General features: G+C 39.1%; 1 protein-coding gene across 8 annotated transcripts in view; it reads right to left on the bottom strand.

Annotated features, from left to right (window-relative positions):
- UTRN (utrophin) overlaps positions 1 to 25,508 on the bottom strand; it is a 449,337-nt gene that overhangs the window by 377,319 nt on the left and 46,510 nt on the right. For 3 of the 8 annotated variants that reach the window (XM_070417830.1, XM_070417831.1, XM_070417832.1), the window contains exon 1: positions 22,127 to 22,224. The exons of the other annotated variants lie outside the window; for them this stretch is intronic. In XM_070417830.1, the coding sequence (XP_070273931.1) occupies positions 22,127 to 22,220 (94 nt within the window). In that variant the 5' untranslated portion in view covers positions 22,221 to 22,224. Of the gene's footprint in view, positions 1 to 22,126; positions 22,225 to 25,508 lie in introns of those variants that run through there. 8 annotated transcript variants of the gene reach the window in all.

Genomic DNA, 25,508 nt, shown 5'->3' with positions numbered 1-25,508 from the left:
AAACCAAAATGATCTTGTTTTTATATTCTATATATATAAAAGGCTAAGTTGACTCGCATATGCGTGATACATATAAAGCTCTCTCTGGTGCCAATCCCACGTGTGTATTTTGATCTGTCATTGTCGATCGTGAGTTTGGTTGACACTTCTATTATAGAGAAAGGGCGAGTAGCAATATTAAAATATTTCTTCTAATTAATTTCCTTTCAATGTGCACGAATCCATGTACCAGGACACTAGTTGATAATAATGAAACTAGAACACAGTATAAGCCTGAGGGAATAAACCCAGAAATGAAAGTTACAGTTCTGATCAATTTCAGATCCTATAATCCGCAGATAGTGTGCACTTCCCTAGCCATGGTCAAATATTCTAACCTGTTAAAAACTATAATTTATTATAGTTTACACACATGCATAAATACCATGTAATCCTTAAAACCATGAAATGCCACCAATCTCATCTATCAGTAGTTCTAAAATGATCAGTTTTAGGATGTGGTGCACAATATTTAGCAAACACAGTCCAAATGTTATTCCAGATAAATGACTAAAGAAAAGAGTCTATTTTACATGCATTTTATATAAAGTGGTTTTTTTAAAACATACAAATGTGGTTACGGTAGCAGATTGCATGTACTATTATGTAGCTATTGCCCAGGAGAAGAAAAATATGTTTAACTGCAGGAGGGAAAACACTAAGAGGAAATTTCATCAAGATTGAGGAATTCCTCTAGATTTTCCTACTCTTGGTTTCTCTTCTTCTCCATTTAAGCAGCTGAGTGTGTCCAATCAGAAAAATCCAATGCAATAGAGTAAAAAAGAAAAAAAAATCTATAAGTGCCATAGGACATGCCAAGAAGTACTTTATTTTCTCTAAGAAGATGCAGTGCAAGCAAGTGAGAAAAATGCATATACTCACAGTAATTCGAAGGCTTTCCATCACAAAACCTGCTCACAAACACAGACCTCTAAAAACATTTTTCAAGCACTGAATTGCTAGTACTTGTGTAATTTGAAGTAAAGAACTAAAAGTAATATAACCAAATTATAAGCAATTATCTTTTTTATAACAATGATGATAATAGCTGTGACAGACGTAGCTAATACGTGCAGAGCTCTTGCCATGTGAAGGCTTGGTACCAATTCCCATGCATTATCCTATTTTTTGTCAATTGAGACATAATTCACATGACATAAAACCCACCAATTTAAAGTGTACAATTCAGTGGTTTTTAGTATATTTGCAAAGTTGAGCAACAATCATCACTATCCAATTCCAGAATACATTCATTACCCCCAAAACCCTGTACCCTTTAGCAATCATTCCCCACTCCCTCCCTGCCTCCCAGCCCTAGGCAACCACTGATATACTTTCTATGGATTTTCCTGTTCTCGAGAGTCATATGATATGTGGCCATTGATACCAGACTTCTTTCACTTAACATTATATTTCCAAGGTTCATGTACATTGTATCAATACTGCATTTCTTTTTATGGCTAGATAATGTTCCATTGTATAGAGAGACCACATTTTGCTAATCCATCCATCAACTTGGTTGTATCCAATTTTTGTCTATTATGAATAATGCTCCTATGAACATCCCTGTACAAATTTTTGTGTGGGCATATGTCTTTAATTCTCTTGAGCATATAACTTAGAGGGGAATATCAGGGGATACCACAACTTTCTCAGGAAATGCCAAACTGTTTTTCCAAAGCTACTGTACCCATGTTACATTTCCACCAACAATGTCTGAGGGTTCTAATTTCTTCACCTCCTCGTCAACATGTGTTCTTTCCCACATTTTTTATTATATCAATCCTAGCGGGTGTGAAAGTGGGAACCCCGTTCTGGTTTTGATTTACATTTCCCTGAAAACTAATGGTGTTGAACATCTTTTCATGAGCTTCTTGGCCATTTGTGTACCTTTGAAAAAATGTCTATTCAAATCCTTGCCCATTTCTCCATTGGGCTACTTGTCTTTTTATTGTGAGTTGCAAGAATTCTTTATATATTCTGGATTCTAGATCCTTTTATCAGATATATGCTTTGCAAATACTTTCTCCCAGTCTCTGGGTTGTCTATTCACTTGCATTATCTTATTTTAATCCTCTCAAGAGCCATGAGATAGTACGATGAGTATCCACCATTTCATAGATGAAGAAACAGTTAATAAACTTGCCTGGGGTTTCATAGCTAATAGGAGTGAAGCAGAGATCCCCACCCAGGCAAGCTGCCTCCGCTCATCATTAAGATGTACTGTCGGAGACCCTGAGCTTGTTACGTGCTATAGCAATGGGCACTAAATAAGCAACCAGGATTTAAAATAACTAACTTAAAAATAAATAGTTACTGATGCTTTGCATAGAAATGCCAGAGGCCCCTCCAATTGTTTATACCAGTCTTCTTGAGAAGAAAAAAGTAGCTTAAAATAAAGCACATTCAGCCATAAAAGGCAAAACTTGGCCTCTGAACAGTGTCTATTCTTTTCAATTGTAGGAAACTTTCTTTCTTATTGAGTTATGTAGTGAAAACAAAGGAATTCAGAATACAAGTGGTATTTTTGCTGAGATTCAAACATTGTAAGTCATCACAGTGGGTGTTCTGTTAGGTGGAGGCCTGTTTCTTGGCCAAGAACCCGCTTTGTTCAAAATGCATGCCTCCCCCAGCCTTGCACAGCCACTCTCTGAGAAATGGACAAAGCAGAGCTTTAGCAACTAAGATGTCATTCCAGCCAGTCGCTTCTTATTCTCCTCTTATTTCTGCCATATACCACAGTGAGTATAAAAGGTAATCTGCAAATAATTTTAGGTCATCTATAGAATTATGTTCACGCTAAATAAAGGGTGAACTAGTGGTTTAAAATAATATGCTAGATCTACCAATACTGGCATGGAAAGGAATTAAACATGTATAGTTAAGGGGGGGAGGGGGGGACCTGTAAAACAACATAAAAAATCTGATCTTATATTTATTAAAAATAGGCAAAATGAATAATACATATGCACACAAACAAAAAAAATGACATCTAGTTGTGGGCATTTTCCCCCTGGGAAGAAGGCATATTTTTTACATAATAAAATATTTAAATTTTTAAACATATAAAAATATTGTTTTTAAAAGAACAACCAAAGGTCCCATTCTCTCAGTAACAAGAGTTCTTATTTTGTCCACATCTGCATGTTTTAGTGACTTTATAAACTTTAAGTCATGAAAAAGATTATGTACTTGCACATGTGATTTTGAGTGGGGCAGAAATTCCATAGTTTTTATCGAATTTTAAAATGATTCTCTGACTCCAAAAATATTTAAGAACATTATCTTAAAAGAATATGATAAGATCTCATTTTATGAAAGGTCAAGATAAAAATTAAAGGATCAAATAATACAACAAAAGTCCTTAAGCCAAGCACAGTAAAGACACCTTCAAAATAATGAAAAAATAATCATTAGATCTCCTTAAGCCCTCCTGGGTAATTCTTAGCATGACACTAACATAATCTGATTTTTAAGCTTCTGATGTATACTTCTAAATGTTAAAAATGTGTTTCTCTTTCCTTTAAATACAACACAAAAATCTTTCCTAGAGCAAAAGGAGAGAATCCACCCTATAAAAACTAACCTTAACTACATATACAAACAAGTTATCCCATTCATTTCTTTAACAGTTATTTATTGAGCACCTACTATAAGTCAGTCTTATTGTTCTTTAACGTCATTCTTATTTGTTATATCCCAGGATTGTTCTTTCCTCTACATGCTGCAGAATAAAGAAACTGATGGAATGAATTTCAAACATTAGACCATCTGAAGTGTCCATGTAATAATTTCCAACTGCTCCTATGATGTCTCTTTATAGGAAATGGGAAGGAAGAGTAGCAACAAACCTATAAGACTTCAATCCTTAGATCACCAAGGATTGTCAGTAATAAAAGAAACACAAACTTTCCCTTATCTAGGGACTTAACACTCCTACACTTTTTCTCGTGGCCCTCCAAGAGAAATAACTTTTGGAAATATCCAATAAATAACTGTCTCCTTGAAGATAATTTTTTCCTTGAAAATAAAAGCTAATCAAATTTATCATAGGAAAAGAAACGATTCAGGTAGTTTCTACGTGTGTAGGTTATTACACTGACATCTAAGACAAAAACCTTACTTTAAATCTAACAGTAAAGTGAGTATTTCAGAAATGTACATTTTCTAAAAATTATTCCAATTGTTATTACTCTAAAAATTCTAAACATTATTCAAATTCACGCTGGTTTACCATAGCAGGGACAGGAAATGATCACACCCATTCATATGCAACATTTCTCTGTCATTCATCCCTGCCTGTGAGTCACAAACTGAAATACAAACTCGGAAGTAGCAGCCCACAGACGGGAGAGCCCAGCTGTAGCCGTGGAAGCCTCTGGCCCTAACTGGGCAAAATACACAGATCAGCCCCTGCAAGCAAACCTGCACAAGGGGCAATCCCACACACACTGACCCAAAGGAATGAAATTTGGCATGAGCTCCTTCTGTTACCAGTCAAGGGAAAATAAGGTGGAAAAGCACAAAAGAAGCAGCAGGTCACACTCAGAAGCAACTTCTGCAGGTGTCAGCTGAGCTCCTAAGCGAGAAATGGATACTGTAAATACAACCAGAGGAACGAGCCTTTCACACACGAGTTCTTTCCATCACAGTTACACCCAAGAGAAGAGTGAGCTCAGCTTTTGGCAGCAGAATCTTAAATACTAAAAACCATGAAGTGAGCTTTGCCATAACATTTCATCCTTCCACAGAACCAAGATATTCCCAAGCTACCAACCTCAACGGCCAGGTCCTCGCCTTCGATGTATTATAAAAACCTCCTCTACCATCCACCTCCTACTTGCATCCTGAACACCTTCGATAGATTAACTTAGGATCACGAAATTCTGCACATACAGATGCTCCCAAACATCAACCACTGCCCTCAAAACCAGGTACAGCTGTGCCTTACAGGGTCGTGGCATTCAGCATGCCTTCCTTTAGCCATCCCCACTCACCTGTGCCCTCTGCCTGCAGCCTTGTCCTCCAGCCCCAGCTCGCCCATCATTTCCACATCAAATTGTACCATCTTTCATGAAGCTGTTAGAAAGCTTCCTTCTCCAGCCCTACACCCACCTCATCCCACCTATTAAATTCACAGGTTGTTCTTATAACAAACTCTCTGGGGAGCTTGAAGATTTAATAATATTATATACATGCAAGACCATATTGATCTCCCTTCTAACGAGATTCTTAACTCCCTAAAGAAAGAAACTGTCTTATCCCCTGGCTTCTGTTACTTAAGCACCATAAATATATAGGAATCCTTACCAAAAAAATAACCTAATGTATCGTTAGGGGGGTTGGTGGGGGAAGAGAGAAATCCTGATGGATCAGAAAAACTTAAGCATTTGCCATGTAAGAAAACATCTTTAACAGGAATAATTCATCTCTAATAAAATGATAATGTTTTAGGGTTTTCTGTGTTTGCATGCTTTAAGCAGGGAAAATTCCAGTGGGAACTGTTGAGTGAAGAGAGTGCATCCCCTCCCATCGGCCGTTATTCCTACCACACAACCAAATTCCTACCAGTTGACCTAGGACCTAAAAGCCGTCTTCGAGAGGACATTTAAGACCCAGCTGGAAAGCAAACGAGTAAAAACACAGGAAGGAACAGGACCCAGCCAGGCCCTGTCATCCCTCAACCATTTCACATCGCACCAGTCCTGGGAAAACCACGCTTTCAGTGGGTCGCTTTCAAAATGAATCTACCCTTATGATTTAAAGTTATAGCTGCTAGATCTTATGGCATTTCATCATACAAAACGGACATATGAATATATGTATATAACTAAGCGTTGGGGCAGTTTCTTCTACAAGTGGGAAAAGTAGACAGACTAGAAGCCAATCTTTTCCTAAATTCTGACTCAAAAGCCTAAAAAATTACTTAGAAAAGGAAGATAAACATAAAATATAGTTCTGTAAGATACTGCATTTCATTTTTAAAGTACTATTGTATTTTTATCAGTTATCATGTGACTACTAAACTCTTTTGAAAGCCTAAAAAAATTCAGAGTGCTAAGTACTAAGAAACTTCATTCAAAATCTTATTTCAAACAGTGGACCAATAAGACACCGAACTTAAAAATCAAGCTATTGCCAAAGAAGGCTTACCTACAGCTAATTCTTTACCACATTTCTTGGCATAACAAATTCATCTGCACAACCTGGCACACAGCAGGTCCTCAATACACCTTTGTTTTAGAATGTTACTCATGGTGCAAACTCAGCCTCAGAGGCAATCCTGTCTTATGGATCCAACACATCAGTTGGTCTAGTTGAAATCAATGTTCATGTCATATAAAGAATGATGGTTCTTTTTTTTCTGTCTTTTCTCTGCCTAGTTTCAAAAACTATGCAGGTGCTAATGCAGACCTTTCAACCACATATTGGCAAAGTTTCATTTGAACAGGCACTTTCTCATGACCTTCAAGTCTGTGTTCAACAATGAAATCATTTGGCTTTATATCCTGTTCAGTTATTAATCATGAACAACAAAGGAAGAACTTGCACATGGAAAATGTGAAACCTATGCTGGCCAGCATGCACCCTGGGTCACTCGGGGTCATATTCACGTCCAGCGAGGGTCGTTGAAGACTGGGTAATGACTTCAGCTTTTTAAAAACTACATTCAACATTTTGCTGGTGAGAAAACAAAACAGTGATGTGACTTTAGGACAAGTGCTCCTGGAGACTGCAGTCTGAAGAGGGAGCACTGAAGGACAGCAGCTGGGTGATGGACAGATGGGAGGGGGTAGGGGAGACAAGTGTCGGTGTACATGCCGACCACAGACCCGCCCTGGGAGGGCTCTTTCAGTAAGTGCCTGAGACGGAAATTTCTACCCTGGAGTGAGCATTCTGACCTCCCCCACTTAAAAAAATTTAGCTATTACGTTCTAGCCAAATTTGACTTTCAGAAATTAACTCTGATAAGTTTTTTTTTAATTAATAAAGCAAATATTTACAACTCTTTTTATTTTACTAATTTTCTTTGTCTCTGTGACTATTATTATTACTATTATTTGGGCATTTGTTTTTTATTAAATTTATTGGGGTCATATTAGATTATATAGGTTTCAAGTGTACATTTTTATGATATATCATCTGTGCATTACATTGTGTAACTGGCCTTTTTTGTTATTCTTTAAGTTTGAGTAAGGAAGTGACAGACTAATGACAAAAATCCCTGGAATCAACCTTACATTTAAAAGGCACTTCCCTTAGGCAGTATGGAGGTTCCTCAAAAAATTGGAAATGGAACTCCCATTTGACCCTGTGATCCCACTTCTAGGAATATATCCCAAGAAACCAGAAACACCAATCAGAAAGGATATATGCACCCAGATGTTCATAGCAGCACAATTCACCATAGCTAAGATCTGGAAACAGCCTAAGTGCCCATCAGTAGATGAATGGATTAGAAAACTGTGGTACATCTACACGATGGAATACTATGCTGCTGTTAAAAAGAAGGAACTCCTACCATTTGCAACATCATGGATGGAACTGGAGAGCATTATGCTAAGTGAAACAAGCCAGTCAATGAAGGAAAAATACCACATGATCTCACTCATTCATGGATAATAAAGACCATTACAAACTTTTGAACAATAATAGATACAGAGGCAGAGCTGCCTCAAACTGATTGTCAAACTGCAGTGGGAAGGCCAGAGAGAGTTGGGGGGCAGGAGGGAGGGGAGTAAGAGATCAACCGAAGGACTTGTATGCATGCATATAAGCATAACTAATGGACATAAGACACTGGGGGGTAAGGGAGGGTAGGGGTTTGTCAAGGGTGGGGGGGAAAAAAGGACACTTATGTAATACCCTTTGTAATACTTTAAGCGAAAAATAAAAAAAATAAAAATAAAAAAAGTGACTAAAGAAAAAAAAAATAAATAAAAAAAAAATAAAAAAAAACAACAACAACAAAAAAAAATAAAAGGCACTTCCCTTATCAGTCCAGTAAAGTCCCTTTGAAGATCCAGAATTTGACCCATCAGGTCTTCCCCTTAACTCCTGGATGGTTTTAACTCGAACACAGCCCTCTGGACTAAGACCGAAATTAAAACTAAGATTGCCCCTCCTGCCAAACAGGGGAACTGCAAGCTAAACATTTCCCCAAGGTGTTAACAATGATCTCAAAAATAAGGATGTAATTAGGAAAGCAATGGATTCGGATATTTTTTCTTCCTAATATCACCCGTCTCTATGTGGAGAAGCCACTAACTGAAAACCGGTCTTTCTGAAATCCAGCTGGGCCCTGAGTCACTCCATGGTGTGAAGGAAGTGGGCAGAAGGTCACACTAAGTGGGGTCATTCAGTCATCCTGCAGGGGCTCTAACCCCACCAAGAATTTCAGAGACTATCCTGGGACTCTGGGCAGCAGCATAATTTGAATATTTATTTGTCCAAAATGTCTCAGAATCAATGAAACTAAACCCATTACTTCCTATACAGGCAGGTTTTCAAAAGATTTCTATTCCCCTGGGCTAATTTGTCCTCTTCTTTCATCAAGGTCAAAGAAAAACATCTTAGTTTGCCTCTCCCCAGAAGCAAACACTGAGACAAGGATTTAAGTGCAAGTAGCTTATTTAGGAGGTGATTCCACGGAACACTGGTAGGGAGTGAAGAAGTGAGACAGGAAAGGAAAGATGGCCAATAAAAGGGTCATTTTCAAGCAAGTTACCACTGAATCAAGATCCAAATGGGAACGAACTCGGGAGACTCTCTGGAAAATACTCATCTCAAAGGCAGCTCATTGAGATACTACAGCAGTCCCTGGCTGTGGGCTGCTGGCAGCTGGCACTTCCTGCCTAACGTGAGTAGGAGCTTTTCCAGGCAAAGGAATACCCTCAGGCAAAGGACTGGAGGTGCCTGCAGCTGGAAGTTCCCAGCACTTGAAACTGCTAAAAGCAGGGGTTACGGGTAGGGCCTCTGCTACAGCTAGGATTGGAATTTTCAAAAGGGTAACCCAGAGGCAACCATGTTTATCAGATGACCCATACCACAGGATACACAGTTGAGTGCTTTTCACAAAATTATCCTTCAGAAAACAGAGGCTGCGACCTTACATTTAAATCCTGAACGGTCTCATATTTATTCGTATTATGGGACATTGTCAACTACTATTTCTTATTCTGAAAAAGCAAAGGGCTATTTGGGCGAAACATAATAATCTGAAAGGACCACAACCATGTTCAACTTGGATGCTTGTTAAGGTCAAGCAAAGAAATGTAATACAGGCTTGGTTACTGGGGGTATGACTTTTCAACTGCAAATGGTAGATAACAAAGCAGCTAAAAAACAAAATTGAAAAAGGGTAACACAACAAAAGCAATTCCTGAATCTTCAGATATGACAATACAAATAAAGAATAATAGGAAATGCCTGTCTTGACTAATAATTACAGAAATTAAAAATAAAACAATATGTGGTATTCACAATTGAATACTGGCTAGATCTCCAAGATATTGACATATGTATATACAACTGATGGCATTAAGCTTACCACAGCCCTGGAGAGCATTTAGGAACACATGTCAGAAAACAGAAAATTAAGCCTCTTGTTCCAAAAATTCTATTGCTAGGAACTTATCAGAAATAAATAACTACAATGAAGAATGATACCAACAGCAATAATAGTAATAGCAAATATTTATGTAGTGCTCACTAGAGCAGTACTGGGGCTTTAACTGTTTTATGTCAGAGGTTCTCGACTGGGAGCGATTTCAACTGGGATCCATTTTACCCCCTGGGAGACCCTTGGCAACCTCTGGAGACTTTTTTTTTTTTTTGTCAGACCCAGTGGGTAGAGGCCAGGGATGATGTCAAACATCTACAAAGAGGACAGTTCCCACAGCAAACTTACCTGGCCCCAAATGGCAATTGTGCTGTGGCTGAGAAAACTTGCTTTTTATGTATTCATTCATAAAATCCTCCCAGTAACCCTACAGTAATTATTCTTATTATCTCCATTTTACAGATCAATAAAGACAATTTTTCACTGCACTATTATCCATAATGTTGAAGTACTAGGAATGAACTAAATCCCCCAAAGCAGGGAATGAGTTCAATAAATGATAGTGTAACTACTTAATGGAAACATGGAAAGTACTTACAAAATAATATAAAAGTAAAATAGCAGGACAAAAAAATTAAAAGGATTATATAATTATAATTATTTTAAAATATTATTATAGACACGAAATGGGAAAATAAGGCATGAAAGTTAGAATGGTATTAAGATGGCAGAAATGGGAATGGATATTTTTTCTTTTCTAATATCCTTTGATATAAATGTGATTTTTTTTTAAAGGAAGAAGCACTTAACAATGAAGATAAGAAATTTGGAATTTTCTTTAAAGAACACAATTTTAATGAAATAAGGAACATCTTATTTTAACAATAAAAGGGTAAACAGGCTAAGAAGATAGTTAATATTAAGAAATTCAAAATACAGATTTCCAGGGAACAGCAACAAATGCTAGTGCTTTAAATTCTACAGTCATGAGACTGCTGTGCAGTTTATGAATAAATCACCTAGATAGTTTATCTGCCTTTCTTTCTACCTTTTAGTTTTTCATGACTCACTATCACCTAAAGAGAATGAGCAAAAGGAATCAAATTTCAATTCAGCCAAGTCTATTTCATTTTAGCAGCTCTATTCTATAAGATAGTTTAAACTATTATTTTAAATTTGTTAATAATACTAGGAATACTATATATACACTATATACTAGTGGTAGTAGCCTTACTATTGTTGCTATTCTTAGCAGTATACATTGAATGCTTCCTGCATGGATTAATATATGTAATCTAAGCCCCACAACATCCATTACAGGTAAACGTTCTTATGGTCCCTATTGTTCAAAAGAGATCACAGACACTTACAACTAAGTAACTTGCCTAGATTATACACAGCTAGCAATGGAAATACCTGAATTGAAATTCAGGTAGTGTGACTCCAGAGCCCCAGTGTGTGCTTGGGAACATGACCGGGGCAGGGAGGACAGGCTCTACCTTCCTCCTCTCCCTACACAGGAGTGGTACACATTCAGCCCATGGGCCCTATAAGGCCTGAGAAAGCATTTGGTCTGGCCACACCAAGGCATTAGGGGTGAGTTAATTAAAAGTTTGACCAAATATAGCAGGCTAATTTTTAAGCTGATAATTTTGTATGGCCCCCGAATGATGTTTTAAATATCCAAACGGCCCTTGGCAGAAAAAAGGTTCTCCACCCTTGCCTACAGCAATGGACTGATTGATCTGCTATGTGGGATGTAGAACCTGCCTTTGAAGTACATTCTCTACTTTGTCTGAGTAGACATGACAATGACATAACCAACAAGATCTCATATTGTAAAGAACATTACTAAGTTTAATTCTGAAGCTCATTTTAAATTTTTTCAATAATTATTTTTATAATCAATCAATCAAATGTTTGCCAAAAACTGCTGAGGAAAAAAGAAAATAAGGCTGCCAGAATTTCTGTAGGAAGTCCTTTGATCAATGATTCCAACACGAGAGATTTCATCTGATCCTCATATCCCACTGAATATTCTCTTCTCATGGATTTGAGGTTTAAAAAAATAAGCCCATATCCTGTTAATGATAAAATGGATACCTTAAAGTAAGTAACAGGGGATTGTCTGTTTAAACACGTTAAGCATCTGTTTCTAAAATGCTGCAGAGGGATGGATAGGAACGTTAAATATAAAACACTATTTGTAGATATTAAATTGTTGGGCTTAAAGGTCTCTAGTCTAGTCTCACCTACCCAAAGCGTATATTACAAAGTGAGGTCACTGAAAACAAAATGCTGTGATCTTCTGAGATCCCTGAAGCGCAGATTAACTCAACAAATAACAGGGATCAGGATACTAATAACATATCATCACGGGGAAAGGAAGGGAATCTGGCATGAGTCAAAGTACAAGCTCATAGCCTGGCTGAGCCGCTATCAACTCACAGCAGGTCGGTGCAGAGTCTAGGAACAACTGGCCTCCAGACCCCACACCCACCAGCCATCTTCACTGCCTGCTGGTGGCAGGAAGGGAGGTGGCAGGTGAGGCGGGTGAGGAAAGTGGAAAACCCTCCTTTGTGGATAGAGCTAACGTTTCTTCCTACCATATGTCTGCATCTCTGACAAACTGTGAGTAAAGGAAATATAACCTTATTGGGAGTACATGTGGTGATTTCACTATATAAAGAAATCTGGGGTCTGTATATTTTTAACTTACTGGAAATAAACCACTGAAATGACGGAAGATAACAGTAGTAAAAAGAATAGCAAACATGTATACAAGCTGGGCAAAAGTAAGTTGACAGCTGTTCATACGGAAAACAATGCGATAATTAAGAAATAATAATACAAGAATAAACTGTGCTTCACATACTCACAGCTATAAGCCTACGTTTGCCACACCCTGTATAGCACGAGAGCAGCAACAGGCTGTTCTAAACGCTTTCTATCAGGAGAGGTAAGCAACGAATTCCTGGAAAAGGTGCACCTGACCAACCTTAGGAGTGAATTGTTGGTGATCTAATAGCAGAATAAACCAAAGGACACACCCTGCTTACAGGGGGGACGGCTCAGCCCGGAGAACACGGGCAGTGGCTCCGAAAGGAACAGAACGCTGGCCTCAGAGTACCAACCCCAGCACAGATGGGCTGAACGCAGGCCACTCTGGAGCCAGAGAAAACGGCTTTGTGTTCATTCACTTGGTTCCGACAAAATACACCAACAGGATTCTAAAGCCTGAGTGCGTGCTGCAGCCCAGGCACCCATGCAACCTTCCCTCGCTTGCTGGTCATTTCACTGGAAGAGGTCTTTTCACCTGCTAATGTTTTTGTGTTTGTTTTCCAATTGTTGCTTACTGGAGTAGCAAAATAGAACACCATCTGACCCAGGTTGCTTGGGCTTGAGCCTTCTCTGGGCAGCTTTTTTTTTTTTTCCGTCTCTTCCACAACCAGCACATCTCATTATTGTCACCGTGTCCATTTTTAGCAGCACTCACGCCTGCTACCCTTCTCATTTACTGCCCTAGACCTAGAAATTGAGTCCCTGGGTGTGAATTAAGAAAAGAGTCACTGAATGAGGGCCCCACACTGCACAGACCAAGGGACAAATGTCCATTCTAATCCATGTGCAGTCTGCAGGATATGCAGTGGTCTGGGCTGCCAGTGAGCAGAATCATTAAGTTAAAAACCAGATTTCAAACACTCAACAACCATAACAGGATCTAAAAAACAGCGGTCCTCAATAATGTTCTCTAAATTATTTGGGGCTCCTTTTTCCCCCCTTATTTCTAATTCTTAGCCATGTGTGGCACAGTTAAGATTGACAGAAAACTAAGCACTACTCTTTTAAGAAACATGAAGATGAGAAATTTTAAAAATTACAGGGAAATCAATGCTTACTTTCTTCCTAATAAAAACCCAATATGATAAGACTTGTTCACCATAAAACACCAGGCAAATATTACCTACTGAATGACTTCCAGATTATGGGAAGTAAATATCGATTCTTTATTACAGTAATCAAGGGATAGATTTACCTTCAACACCTTTCATTTTCATTTAGATTTTATTACTCAGAGAAATTTTGCAGCATAAGGCCTAGCAACAAATTCAGAATACACAGAATGCAATCGCAAGGATTTTTTTTAATAGGTCACAGTTCATTTAGCTACAAAATAAATTCTCATCATAAAACATAAGATTCTCTTTGTAACAGCAGAAGAAATTGGTAGGTAGATAAGAAGGGTCCAGTGGGGCCTGGCCAGCATGTCTCAGTGGTTGAGCATCGACCTGTAAACCAGGAGGTCATGATTCGATTCCCTGTCAGGGCACATGCCTAGATTGCGGGCTCGATTCCCAATGGGGGGCGTGCAGGAGGCAGCCAATCAATTATTCTCTCTCATCATTGATGTTTCTATTTCCCTCTCCCTCTCCCGTCCTCTCTGAAATTAATAAAAATATATTTTTTTAAAAAGAAGAATCCAGTGGGACATGGAGAAAGAAAATGAGAACTTTTTTCAACCCACTTGTAAAATATCCATAACCTCCCAGTTTAAAATCCATCACTGTAAAATACACTATGGTTTGTAAAAATGCATATGAACAAAGACAGAATGTCATAGGTACTTTATAGAATTTGCATGTGCAGAGATAAAATATGGTATTTCCATTTCATGATGTTTTTTCTCCTCTATTTCCAAATGTTCCATAAATTGCTGCCAGACACACATACACACAACTATACTTTTCTTCTTCCTCTTGTAACTCTAGTTATTCAGAGTTAGACTATAAATATTTATTAAAAATTAACTAAACAGCTCTCAGAGTATTATCAGATACCAGATTGCATGGGATAGGTGAGTCAGAGTTATCTAGAGAGAAAGTGAATCGACTGGGGAAATACATTTCTTCTGTCAAACACAGACCAGGAACTACTAACACTAGAAAGGAAGTTATTGCCAAAGAGTGGAAACAGAAGCTAAAGGCACAGAATCCAGGAGGTGAACAAGAAAACAGGCCAGGTCAAAAGCCAGGAGACTCACTCAGCTAGGGGCTGGCCAGGCCAGAAGAAAAAGGGTCAGTGTTGGCGTGATTGGAGGAGCTATTTCTCAGAGGGCCAAGAAGATCGCTATCTGATGAGGCATTTCCATTGATGATATGCAAGTGACCTGGAAGAATTTGTACAAGATGCCTATCTTACAACTGCAGGGTAGCCCAGCCTCTCACACTATCTGGATCAGAGGCATTAAACTGAAATCTATCATGTTTCCAGACCATTCTGACGGTTCTCCCTATTTGGAGAAACAGTCCTCTCTGCAGACTAAATAAAGCTTTTTATATAAGGCACTGAAAGGCAAATAGGTCGCACAGCAGAGTCATATGGGAGGCTGTGTGCCCTTTCCCTCTTCTTGCCTTGCTTGCTTGCAAACAATAAAAACCTTTCTGAACAAATGGAAGTGAACTTTGGAACCAACAAAACATTTCGGGCACCCTGCCACAAGGATATTCTCCAGACAACTGTGGGCCATTTGCTGTCCTGTATAGCTCTATATTTCTTGCCATGTAGTGGGTCTGTGGTTGAATGAGCCTGGCATAGAATTACAGCCTCGATGCTTTGATGTGAAAAATCACTAACAGATCTAGACTGAGAGATGAGGACAAACGTACATTTTCAGCACGATGGTACACACGGGATGTCATTTAAACTAATATCTTTGTGTATTCTTTTTCCCGAATTAACTTGAAAGTCGCCACCGACAAAAACAGCCACCATTGACCATAGTCCTTTCTGCCACTTGCCGTGTACTGTGTAAGGGGTTTTACATGCATACATCTTTTAAGACTTAGAATAGCCCCATTATCTCCATTTTGCAAGCAAGGAAACTGAGACTCAGACTCTAGGTCTCTTCCTGCTAATTCCAACATCTTCCACAAATAGTTAACTCTGGGATTTACTATCCCTATAAAAAACAATGGATCAGAATATGAAAAGTTAATAAAGTCGTGAGGACACCTAAATAATTACCAGTTCCAGCACAATTTGGAATGATGACAGCTTTACACTACCAAAAAGAGAAAGAAAAGATAGAGAATTTATTTCTAAAGATTCAAACCTCTGCCCCAGAGATGGGGAAACCATGTCTGTCTTTTCAGATGGAAGTTAACTATCTTAGAACTCAAAAGAAATTCAAATAAGTAGTCATTCAAAATCTGCCATTTTGTAGGAATTTCCTTCAGAATCAGTAAGAGTTTAAAAGTCAAAGATCCAAACAATGGAAGAAAATAGTCAATGTATAAAAAGGCAATTCGGCCAGAACCGGTTTAGCTCAGTGGATAGAGCGACGGGCTGCGGACTCAAGGGTCCCGGGTTCGATTCCGGTCAAGGGCATGTACCTGGGTTGCAGGCACATCCCCACTGGGGGGCGTGCAAGGAGGCAGCTGATCAATGTTTCTCTCTCATTGATGTTTCTGGCTCTCTATCCCTCTCCTTTCCTCTCTGTAAAAAATCAATAAAATATATTTTTTTAAAAAAAGGCAATTCAATCAATACAAGGACTTGTATGCATGCATGTAAGTGTAACCAATGGACACAGACACGAGGGGGGTGAGAGCATGTAGGGGGGAGGGACAATGGGGGGGATAAGGCAATTCACTGAAGAAGCTTGTCAAAATAGCCAATAAACATATGCAGAAAAGTTCAGTTTCACAGAAAAAGAAATACAAGTTCAAACAATTATATTCTACTTTTCATCTCTCTACTCTTTACAGACAGCAATTTAACAGTAAAAGCCTATTTGCCCCGAAATTACCCAAATGAACTAAGACACCTACACAGCTCATTATTTTTAATAATTTAAAAAATGGGATGCCACTACTACAGGATGGTTTCAACTTTGGTTCAGAAAGAAAAACTGAGCTTGTGGGAACTTAGATGTAAAGCTGTACATTTGTATATTCATAGAAAAAAAACTGTGGCAGGACAAACAAAACTGGTAATAATTATGGAAGGAGTGAGGGAATGGCAATTTTCCACTTTGTGTATTTTTTATTCTGCACTGAATTTTTTTAAGGAGGAGCTGGATTACTTACAGTATTTTAAAAGATATTTTAAACACATTATTAAAAGTTAGAATGAAGGTCAAAAAATGTATTATAATGAATGCTTCTGTAACTTGAAAGCAACCCTACAGAGGGGGCCCCACCAATTTCTGCCCAGCTCACAATCCAAGTTTGAATACTCTGTGGTTTAGACAGAAAGTTTGATCCATGTTCCTCTAGTCCTAGACTAAAATTTCACCTTGGCACAATATTAAAACTGGGCTATGACTCATCTTCCTCTGCAAAACAATGAAAGTTCTAGTTCAGTGGGAAAAAACTACTTAAGTTGCCAGTTCACCGAGCTGTTCGAATCAAGGTCAAAATATTGGGTGAGAGCAAGGTGTCACTGCCCAGACCCTATTTCATTCTGGCATCAGCCCTTTCAATGGGCCTTCAACTGTTATTGTCATAACTAGTTAATATTAATAACAGGAAGAAATATTAATAATAGGAAGAGAGCAAAGGGAAGGCCAGACATTATAAGCATGGTCATCTGGGCAGCTTCACTAAGAAGCTGCAACTCCACACTCCCCAGTGAATCACTGGCCCATTCCCTGCACATCACTGGGGAAAGGGATCGAACAAAGGGGAAGATAGGTGCATGACAGTGAAGTCAGGGTAATGTAGGGAAGGTGCTTGCCTGTCAGTCTAGCCTCAGGATAAAGATCATTGGCCACGCCTTATTTTACAGAACTTATTTTCCCTTTTACTATTTACTTGGAACTGTTACCTAATTCAAGTCTGAAAATGTGGGAATCCATAATCCCGAGACAATGGAGTTCTCTCTCCCTTGCTCCTCTTACCTCCCTCCTGCTTCCTTATACTTATCCATGCTCCCTCCATAGCCATGTGGCTCTAGAAGCCCCATGCCCCATGCCGTGCGGACCCTATACAGTGGCCTGCAGCTGGGAACACACAAGCTAACCTAGCCAGGTGTTGAACTGGTCTGTACAAATATGGAGGAGAAACGCTGGGCAATGGCTTTGCTCCTAGCTCTGCTGAAGACAAAATGGGGCTATTTCTTTGGTGGAACAGAGGGAGATGGGACATTGGAAAGTCAGGGGTTTCGTTCCACAGAAATAAAGCTTTCCATGATACCTCATCCTCCCATGGGGGCCTCAGGAAATTCCCATTCCCACAGCACCCCAAGAAGCCCACTTCCACCAGCAACAGGTGAGGACACAGACAGCACCCTACTGACAACACAACCAAATCCTGAATTTGCAAACAGCTGGAATAGGAAGCACCTGGTACCCTCAAAAAAGGGGTCAGAGAACCCAAGTGAAACATAAAACCGACCCAGGATCCATGTCATGAGCATACCTTTCAATTAATGTCAAGGAAAAACACAACTAAAAAAGATGATGATTAAAAATATATATACAGCCGAAACCGGTTTGGCTCAGTGGATAGAGCGTCGGCCTGCAGACTGAAAGGTCCCAGGTTCGATTCCGGTCAAGGGCATGTACCTGGGTTGCAGGCACGTCCCCAGTAGGGGATGTGCAGGAGGCAGCTGATCGATGTTTCTCTCTCATCGATGTTTTTAACTCTCTCTCTCCCTTCCTCTCTGTGGAAAATCAATAAAATATATTTTTAAAAAACAACAACAACAAAAAAAAAAAAACCTCAAAGGATTGATTTTTCTCAATCCAAAAAATGGCAATTTAAAAAATATATATATATGTATATATATATATATATACACACACATATATATACATATATATTCAAATGTAATGTATTTTAAGTACCATAATGAACAAAATATTTGATTTCCTATTTCTAGGCTCTAGGTCACGGGCAAAGCTCTTTATCGACTGACTAGATTTTTACAATTTTTACAGAACTTATTCCTTTTACTATGTACCTAGAGCTGTCACATACAGTGGGGCCTTGACTTACGAGTTTAATTCGTTCTGAGACCAAGCTTGTTAAGGAGCTCGTTAAGGAGCTCGTTAACTCAAATTACTCTAGCAACTCAATGCAAAAAATCGGCTGAGAGACAGCTGGCATCTCAAAAAACTCGTTAGTCAGGACACTCGTAAGTCAAGGCTCCACTGTATAGCTTTCAAGGTGCTTTAAAATGTGTTCCATCATTAATCCTGACCATGACCCCCTGGGGGAATCCTGCTGGTGAGAAGACCCATCACAGAAGGTAAGTGCCTCCAGAATCCGTGGCAGGTGAACCTGAGATCCAGGTCCACCCCTTGAACCACTGCTCAATACTATGTTAATCATACTTCTCAGTTCCCCTCCAAATTCTTTTGTTTCAAACAAATCATTCTGTCCCTACCCTTCTTCTTCCAACTTAATAATTTTCTCTCAAGCCTCCACAAGTTATATTCTACTTGCTCTTCCTAGCCATGAAATCATTTTTATAAACATTAAGACTGGCTAAAAATTCACAAGCCCTGAGAAATTTTTTCAGGCAAACCTCAGCACACTCTGATCTGAATTCTGTGTTCCTTCATTCTTATATACTGTAGTCAACTGGTGGGTCAGGTAGGCCCTAAGACCTGCCAAAGATAATCACACTCCCCCCCTCGCCAGGTCATTTTAGGAGACCCTCCTGGTAGTGTCCCCAACCGGCCCACCTCCACATTCACACCCATTTGCACCCAAGCCCCTGATGAAAGTCTGATTCCCAAGCTTTCCACCTGCCTTGCTTCATGTAGACACAGCCAACCCGGAGCCTAATCTGTGCTGAGAGGTCTGCTCAGTGTACCAAGGTTTGCCTGTCCCCCTGTCACTCTCCTAAGAGCTTCCCAAATGACAACCGATATTCAGACGGGCCACAGTCTCATAGAACCCTCCTCCACATCAACACAGACTGGACATTAAGAGATCCTACCCTCTGCCAGCCCTCCTGCTGCTCAGAGAAGTTTATTCATCCATTCCACAAGCAAACGCTGAGCCTTCCTGACGCTGGGCACACAGTGAGGTGCTGGGTACCACAGTGACTGAGCTTCCCTCTTGTCCTCATCCTCATGGAGCGTTCAGCCTCGTAAGAAACGAGCAACCTGGGCCTGTGCTCCTCCTCGTTGAGTCCATTAGAATCACTTGGATATTTTGGAAAAGCTTCACAGTGAAGGCCGAATCCAATTACGTGAGGGCCCCAGACCTTTAAGGATTCTGAGTGCAGCCGGGGTTGAGAAGATTTAATCTGCCCATCTGAAAAGGAAGCAGCTGGCACAGAGTCCTGTCGGCCCACCAGCCAAGCAGGAAGGGTGGCGAGAAGAGCAGGGCCTCTCAGAGGTGGCTTCCTGAGCAGGCGATTTCCAGACATAAGTCATCTGTGCCATAGTACCTGCCTACGACTCCTACACATTTTTTTTTTAACTTTGGTCTCTCTCAATTACATTATTTTAAACATTTGGCCATTTGTACACAGACATCAAGAATAAGAAAATATTCCACAAAAGTTTTAAGTAAAAAGATTCTATATGAAAGACAGAGATACATATGTCCACCTTATTCAGTTTCCTCCTGTTAGATCTCAGGGGTAAGCTGAGAGGTAAATTCACCAAATTAGCATTCCACATTCTAGGTGACAACATAGAACAAAAGACTGACAATTTCAAAAAAATAAAACAAACAAAAACACTGAAAGGCTAATTTTGAGCAAATATGTCTTTTAAATCCACTCTATTTAATTTGTTTTATTATTCCACTTAGATTCTACAACAGTCTTTGACCTATCAACTTCTGCACTGTCAAAAATTTAATACAAAACATGTATGGTTTCATTTTCTGCCTTACATGAGGTCTGTAAATAAAGGATTCATCCCAAACTTTAAGCTATAATGGAGCAGCTTTAACAAAAAAAAGGCCATGTGTTGCAATGAAATATACTATCCATAAAAATGTATTTTTATATCTTTATTTCTAACAAGATCACTAATGAGACCTACCTGTAGGTATAAGGAAGTAAAGTACTCAGTTCAGAAACAGCAACGTGAAGGGAGCTTAGGCCCTTGTGGAATTTGAAATCATGGATCCATTGGTTTTCTATTTTTGTTAAAAACAACATGTTCTGAAGTATCTTTTTTTAAATGCTTTGTATTTTCCTAAAGCCTTTGGACTGGTCAGAGGGCAGGAAAGAAATCTTGTCTAATTGGATGGGAATTCCTGTTTGAAGCTGCAGTCTACTTGCTTTCAAATTTGCTTACTAGTTAAAGGTTTATTGGTATTTTTTACTTCTGATTTTGAGCACCAGAGTTACCTGAGACCCTTTGTAGCAAGACCATAAAATACAAACGATCAAACTACAGAGATTATGAATGCCAGGGAAAGAAAGAGGATTAAGTGAGAGTTAAGAAGTATCCTCAAAAAGCCACAATGCTGTAATTGCTACTCCCAAGCACGAGGTTTTAATTCGGTGCCTGAAAGCTATTTTAATTTTCTGTTGAGACCACATGGTTCTTTAAATAAGAGAGAAAAGTCAATAGCCCAGGAAGAGAATTATAGGTACACTGATCTCCTATTACATGTGGCATAGAAAGTAAATTTACAAGGAAAATATAGGCCACTCCATCATTTCCCTTTAAATGCCCTCCATAGAGACACTGCCTACAAGCATTTACCACCTCATTTATATGGATTTGTAAGGAATAAAACATTAAAAGGGACAAAGTCATTCCAAAAAAAAAGAAAAAAAATGTTTAATACTAACTAGCCTAAAAGTTTTCCCATAGTGACAATGTTCAAACATGATATATGAGATCAAATAAAACACATCACTTGCTTTGTTTTGCTTTTCTCAGAAAGTATCTATGGCCAGTACATGAATATATACATGAACTGGTCCAGAAAGGTCACTTGGAAGTGGGGTCCAGTGATGGAAACGGGCACGAGCACATCCCATGTCAAGCTCTGCGCTGGCAGTTCTCCAGTAAAACAAGACCCCCTCGTCTCCATTTCCCCCAAAAGTACAAACCTCCGGCTCCCCCACTTTGTCAGCTCTGAACTATATACATTTTCAAAAGTGAAATATCTTTTTCGCCAGCACAGTGAATCAGATACAGAACGGCTTGAGCTCTACCACAATTCAACAGCAGAGGAAACTTGCTCTCTATATAACTGTAAACAGTCCACACATCAGAAGCTGCTTCAGAAATCCAGGGGAATCAAGTGAAACACTTGTCACAATAAAGTTATGGTTCCTTGAGTGTTTTCCCCGAAGAAGCTAATATGTGGCAGATCATCACACTCTGAAAAGAAGGATGAAGCAGACAGCACTGGTCTCCACTATTCAGTCTACAACAGAGGTGGCATCAGGAAGAACAAGGCTGTCCGTCACCAGCAAAACCCTGCCTTCCGTGGCTTTGTTGCAAACAGACGCGGTAAGTGACTGAGGGAGCCTTGTCCTTGCTGACGCCCCCCTTTCAAAACCTCACAGGTGGGGAGTCGGGCAAGTTGACAAACTTACCTGGCACTCGCTGGTAAACCCGGCGAGCTCCTGGCCCTGCCAAGTCAAATCTGCACTTTTTCCAACGAAATGCGGTGGCTGCCGGGCTGCTCATCACCTACATCTGCTTGAAAGACGAGGAAAAGGATGCAGAGGAAGCGGACAACAAAGCAGCCTGCGAACTGCACACTGGGATGTCCTGTGTTGGGGTGGCTTTTCTTTTCCCATGAGAGGATCTGACTAACCCTAGCCCAGTCTCCTCCCAAGACAGACAGGAAGTTACACTTAGCCGTCAGTGAAACGCCTTAGGTCACTGGGGGCTGGGGTTGATTTCTTTTTTGTTTTCTGTTTTGTTTTGTTTTTCAATTGTCACAAGTAAGAGCCTTTGAATATTTCTGATCAACTACCAAGAGATTATAACTTTGTTTCCTGTTTTGACAGCATCAGCTCAGCTACTAAGGGACATATCCACCCACCTCTCTACCCACTAGGTATATAAATAGAGGCTTCTGCCCTGGGTGAAGAGTTTGGTTACAAATTAACTATACTTCAAAGAATAAATTGGACTTGTTATTTCACTTTAATGGGTAAATATATATATATATATATATATATATATATATATATATATATATATATATATCTTGAGGAAATAAAACTCAAAATGATCTCTTCTTAATTCCTTAGAAACTGCTATTATGGAAAAAATTAACCACATAGAATTCTAAGATAAGAGGTAACAATTTGAACTCACATTTCCAGGCTATTCTATTTTCTACATTTGCCTTGCCCTCTTGGCTATCACTTCTGCACGTTTTCCACAGACGTATAATAAGCAAGACAAATCATCACCACATCACCTCACCTGTTTTCCTATTCCTATTCTCTTTTTCTCTCTTGAGTATAGAAACTTCCTACTCTTAGGCAAAGATTTCCATAGAATATGTGCCCTTACCAGGAAACACACCGGTTTAAATTAAAAGCCATGTTCTTCCCTACTACTGCTGGCTGAGGTATAGAAAAGAGAACCAGCCAGTACCTACCCCACTCTCCTCCTCTTTACCTGTGTATTTTGCCTAGACTGGAAGCTGTATGACTCTGGCAAAATACACACTCTAAGCCTCAATCTCCAAACCTGTAACATGGGAGTAGAGACCTCACCTGCCTCCTAAGAATCTTGCGAGGAGAGAAGCACAGTGATACAGATTATGTCACATAATCAAAGCCCAATTTTTTTTTTTTTTTTTTGGTAACAGCTTTATTGATTTAGAATTCCCTTTGTATGCAATTAACCCATGTAGAATGTATAATTCAATGATTATTCATATATTCACAGAGTTGTGCATCCATCACCACAATCAATTTTAGAACATTTTCATCACCCCAAAAAGCTGTCATGCTCCACTTCCTCCTCCCACCCTCCAGCCCCAGGCTACCACAAAAATCTACATTTACTCTATTGATTTGCCTCTTCTAGGCATTTCATGTAAATGAAATCATTGAATATGCACAGGGTCTTTTTTTCACTTCCCACACAATGTTTTCAAGGTTCATCTGTGTCAGTACTTCATTCCTTTTTTTGGATGAATAATATTCCATTGTAATAACACTCCCCATTTTATTTATCCATTTATCAGTTGATGGATATTTGGGTTGTTTCTACCTTTTGGTTATGGATAATGCTGCTTTGAGCATTCATGTACAACTCTGAATGTTGTCATATGTTTTCATTTCTCTTGGGTATATATACTCAGGGGTAGAATTGCTGGGTCACATAGTACCCTATGGTGAACTGTTAGAAAAACTGCCAGGGAGTTTTCCAAAGTATTTGTTTCCACTACCCGTCCATGCAGAGTCCAATTTCTTCACATCCTCAGCCACACTTATTACCTGTCTTTTTATTATAGAAGCCATCCTAGTGGGTAGAAGTGACATCTCATCATGGTGTGATTTGCAGTTCCCCGATGGTTATTAAAGCCCAGTTTCTTCCAGGAGCCCCAAAATACTTCCATATTGAAAGGCAGGGCTACATATTCCAACTACAGAACAAGCAGCAAGACACAGGGACCACTTGCTCAGAATAGATCCTGGCTACTAATGCTTAAGCAAGACCTTGAAGGTATCCAGCTTTAATAGTGGGTATTTCCAAACAGGTATGAAAGAATTTCAACATTTTCAACTGGTATAGTCGTATGGATTTATACCAGGTAAATATTGCTGGCCTTCTTATCACTGGTAAGGAGCTGCTAAAGTAGTTGATCCTGCTTGCTCTCCCAAAGGGTTGCTTAAGAAAACACATTAGGAGATGAAATTCTCAGTGGAAACATGACATTCCAATCACTCACAAACCAGTTCTTCCCATCGGTCTTTCTGCTTTATTTTCTTCTTAAATAGAAATAGGCCCAATTAAAAAGCAGCCTTTTGTAAGTGAATAGCCATAATTTATTTTATTTTTCAATTACAGTTTACATTCAGTTTCACTTCACATTAGTTTCAGGTGTACAACATAGTGGTTAGACCATCATATACTTTACAAAGCATTCCCCTGATATTCCCAGTACCCACCTGGCACCATTTTTTAATATGTTTTTACTAATTTCAGAGGAAGGGAGAGGGGGAGAGAGGTAGAAACATCAATGATGAGAGTCATCGATCCGCTGCCTCCTGCACGCAGAGATCAGTTGTGTTGTCTTTTAAGGTTAAAGATCTCAAAAATTTTGAAGGTAGCCAACAAATCAGGAATTCCCTCTTAAAAATATGATATTGTAAGAAGGGTGGTAATTATTCTAAATCAAAAGGATTATCCAAACTAATTCAAAGAGATTATCTAATTCAAAATTCAAACCACCTAAAATAATCTAATTTGAAGGGATTATCACTTTTTTCTAATTCTAAGGGACTATCTAATCTGCTTCAATCTAATTCAGAGAAATTATCTTTTTTTTTTTCAGAACTTGTGGTGTTTGAACAAACTCATAGACAATGTTAATTATCTTTTTCCTAAGACATCCTATTTTAAGATTTTAATTGCCCCCCCAAAAAAAACTAAACAGAATATAATCAACATAAAGCAAACACACACACACACACACACACACACACACACATACATATATATATATATATAAAAAGGCTATAAACTTTAAAAAGTAACCATTTTTTTCTTTATTTTCTAATATAAGGCCTCGGGCCTTGCAGCATGTACTAATAATATGATTCATCCATCTTCTAAGAAATTTTCCACATCCCAAGCCTGCACCATGTAATCCATTGTTTTTGTTATTTCTTGGCATACAGCTGACTATGAGGCTGACCCCTGCACTTTCCTATGTCAAATAGAACTTTCCATTGTGGGAAATGTCTAAAACATGCACATTAAGCTAAGTGGGAATGTCATCACAGC

This window comes from Myotis yumanensis, unplaced genomic scaffold (assembly GCF_028538775.1).
Source record: "Myotis yumanensis isolate MYYU_CA2020_CCGP unplaced genomic scaffold, mMyoYum1.0.hap1 SCAF_6, whole genome shotgun sequence".
Taxonomy (NCBI): Eukaryota; Metazoa; Chordata; class Mammalia; order Chiroptera; family Vespertilionidae; genus Myotis; species Myotis yumanensis.
Note: the sequence above shows the minus strand (reverse complement) of the source record. Positions and strands in the feature narration are given on the sequence as shown.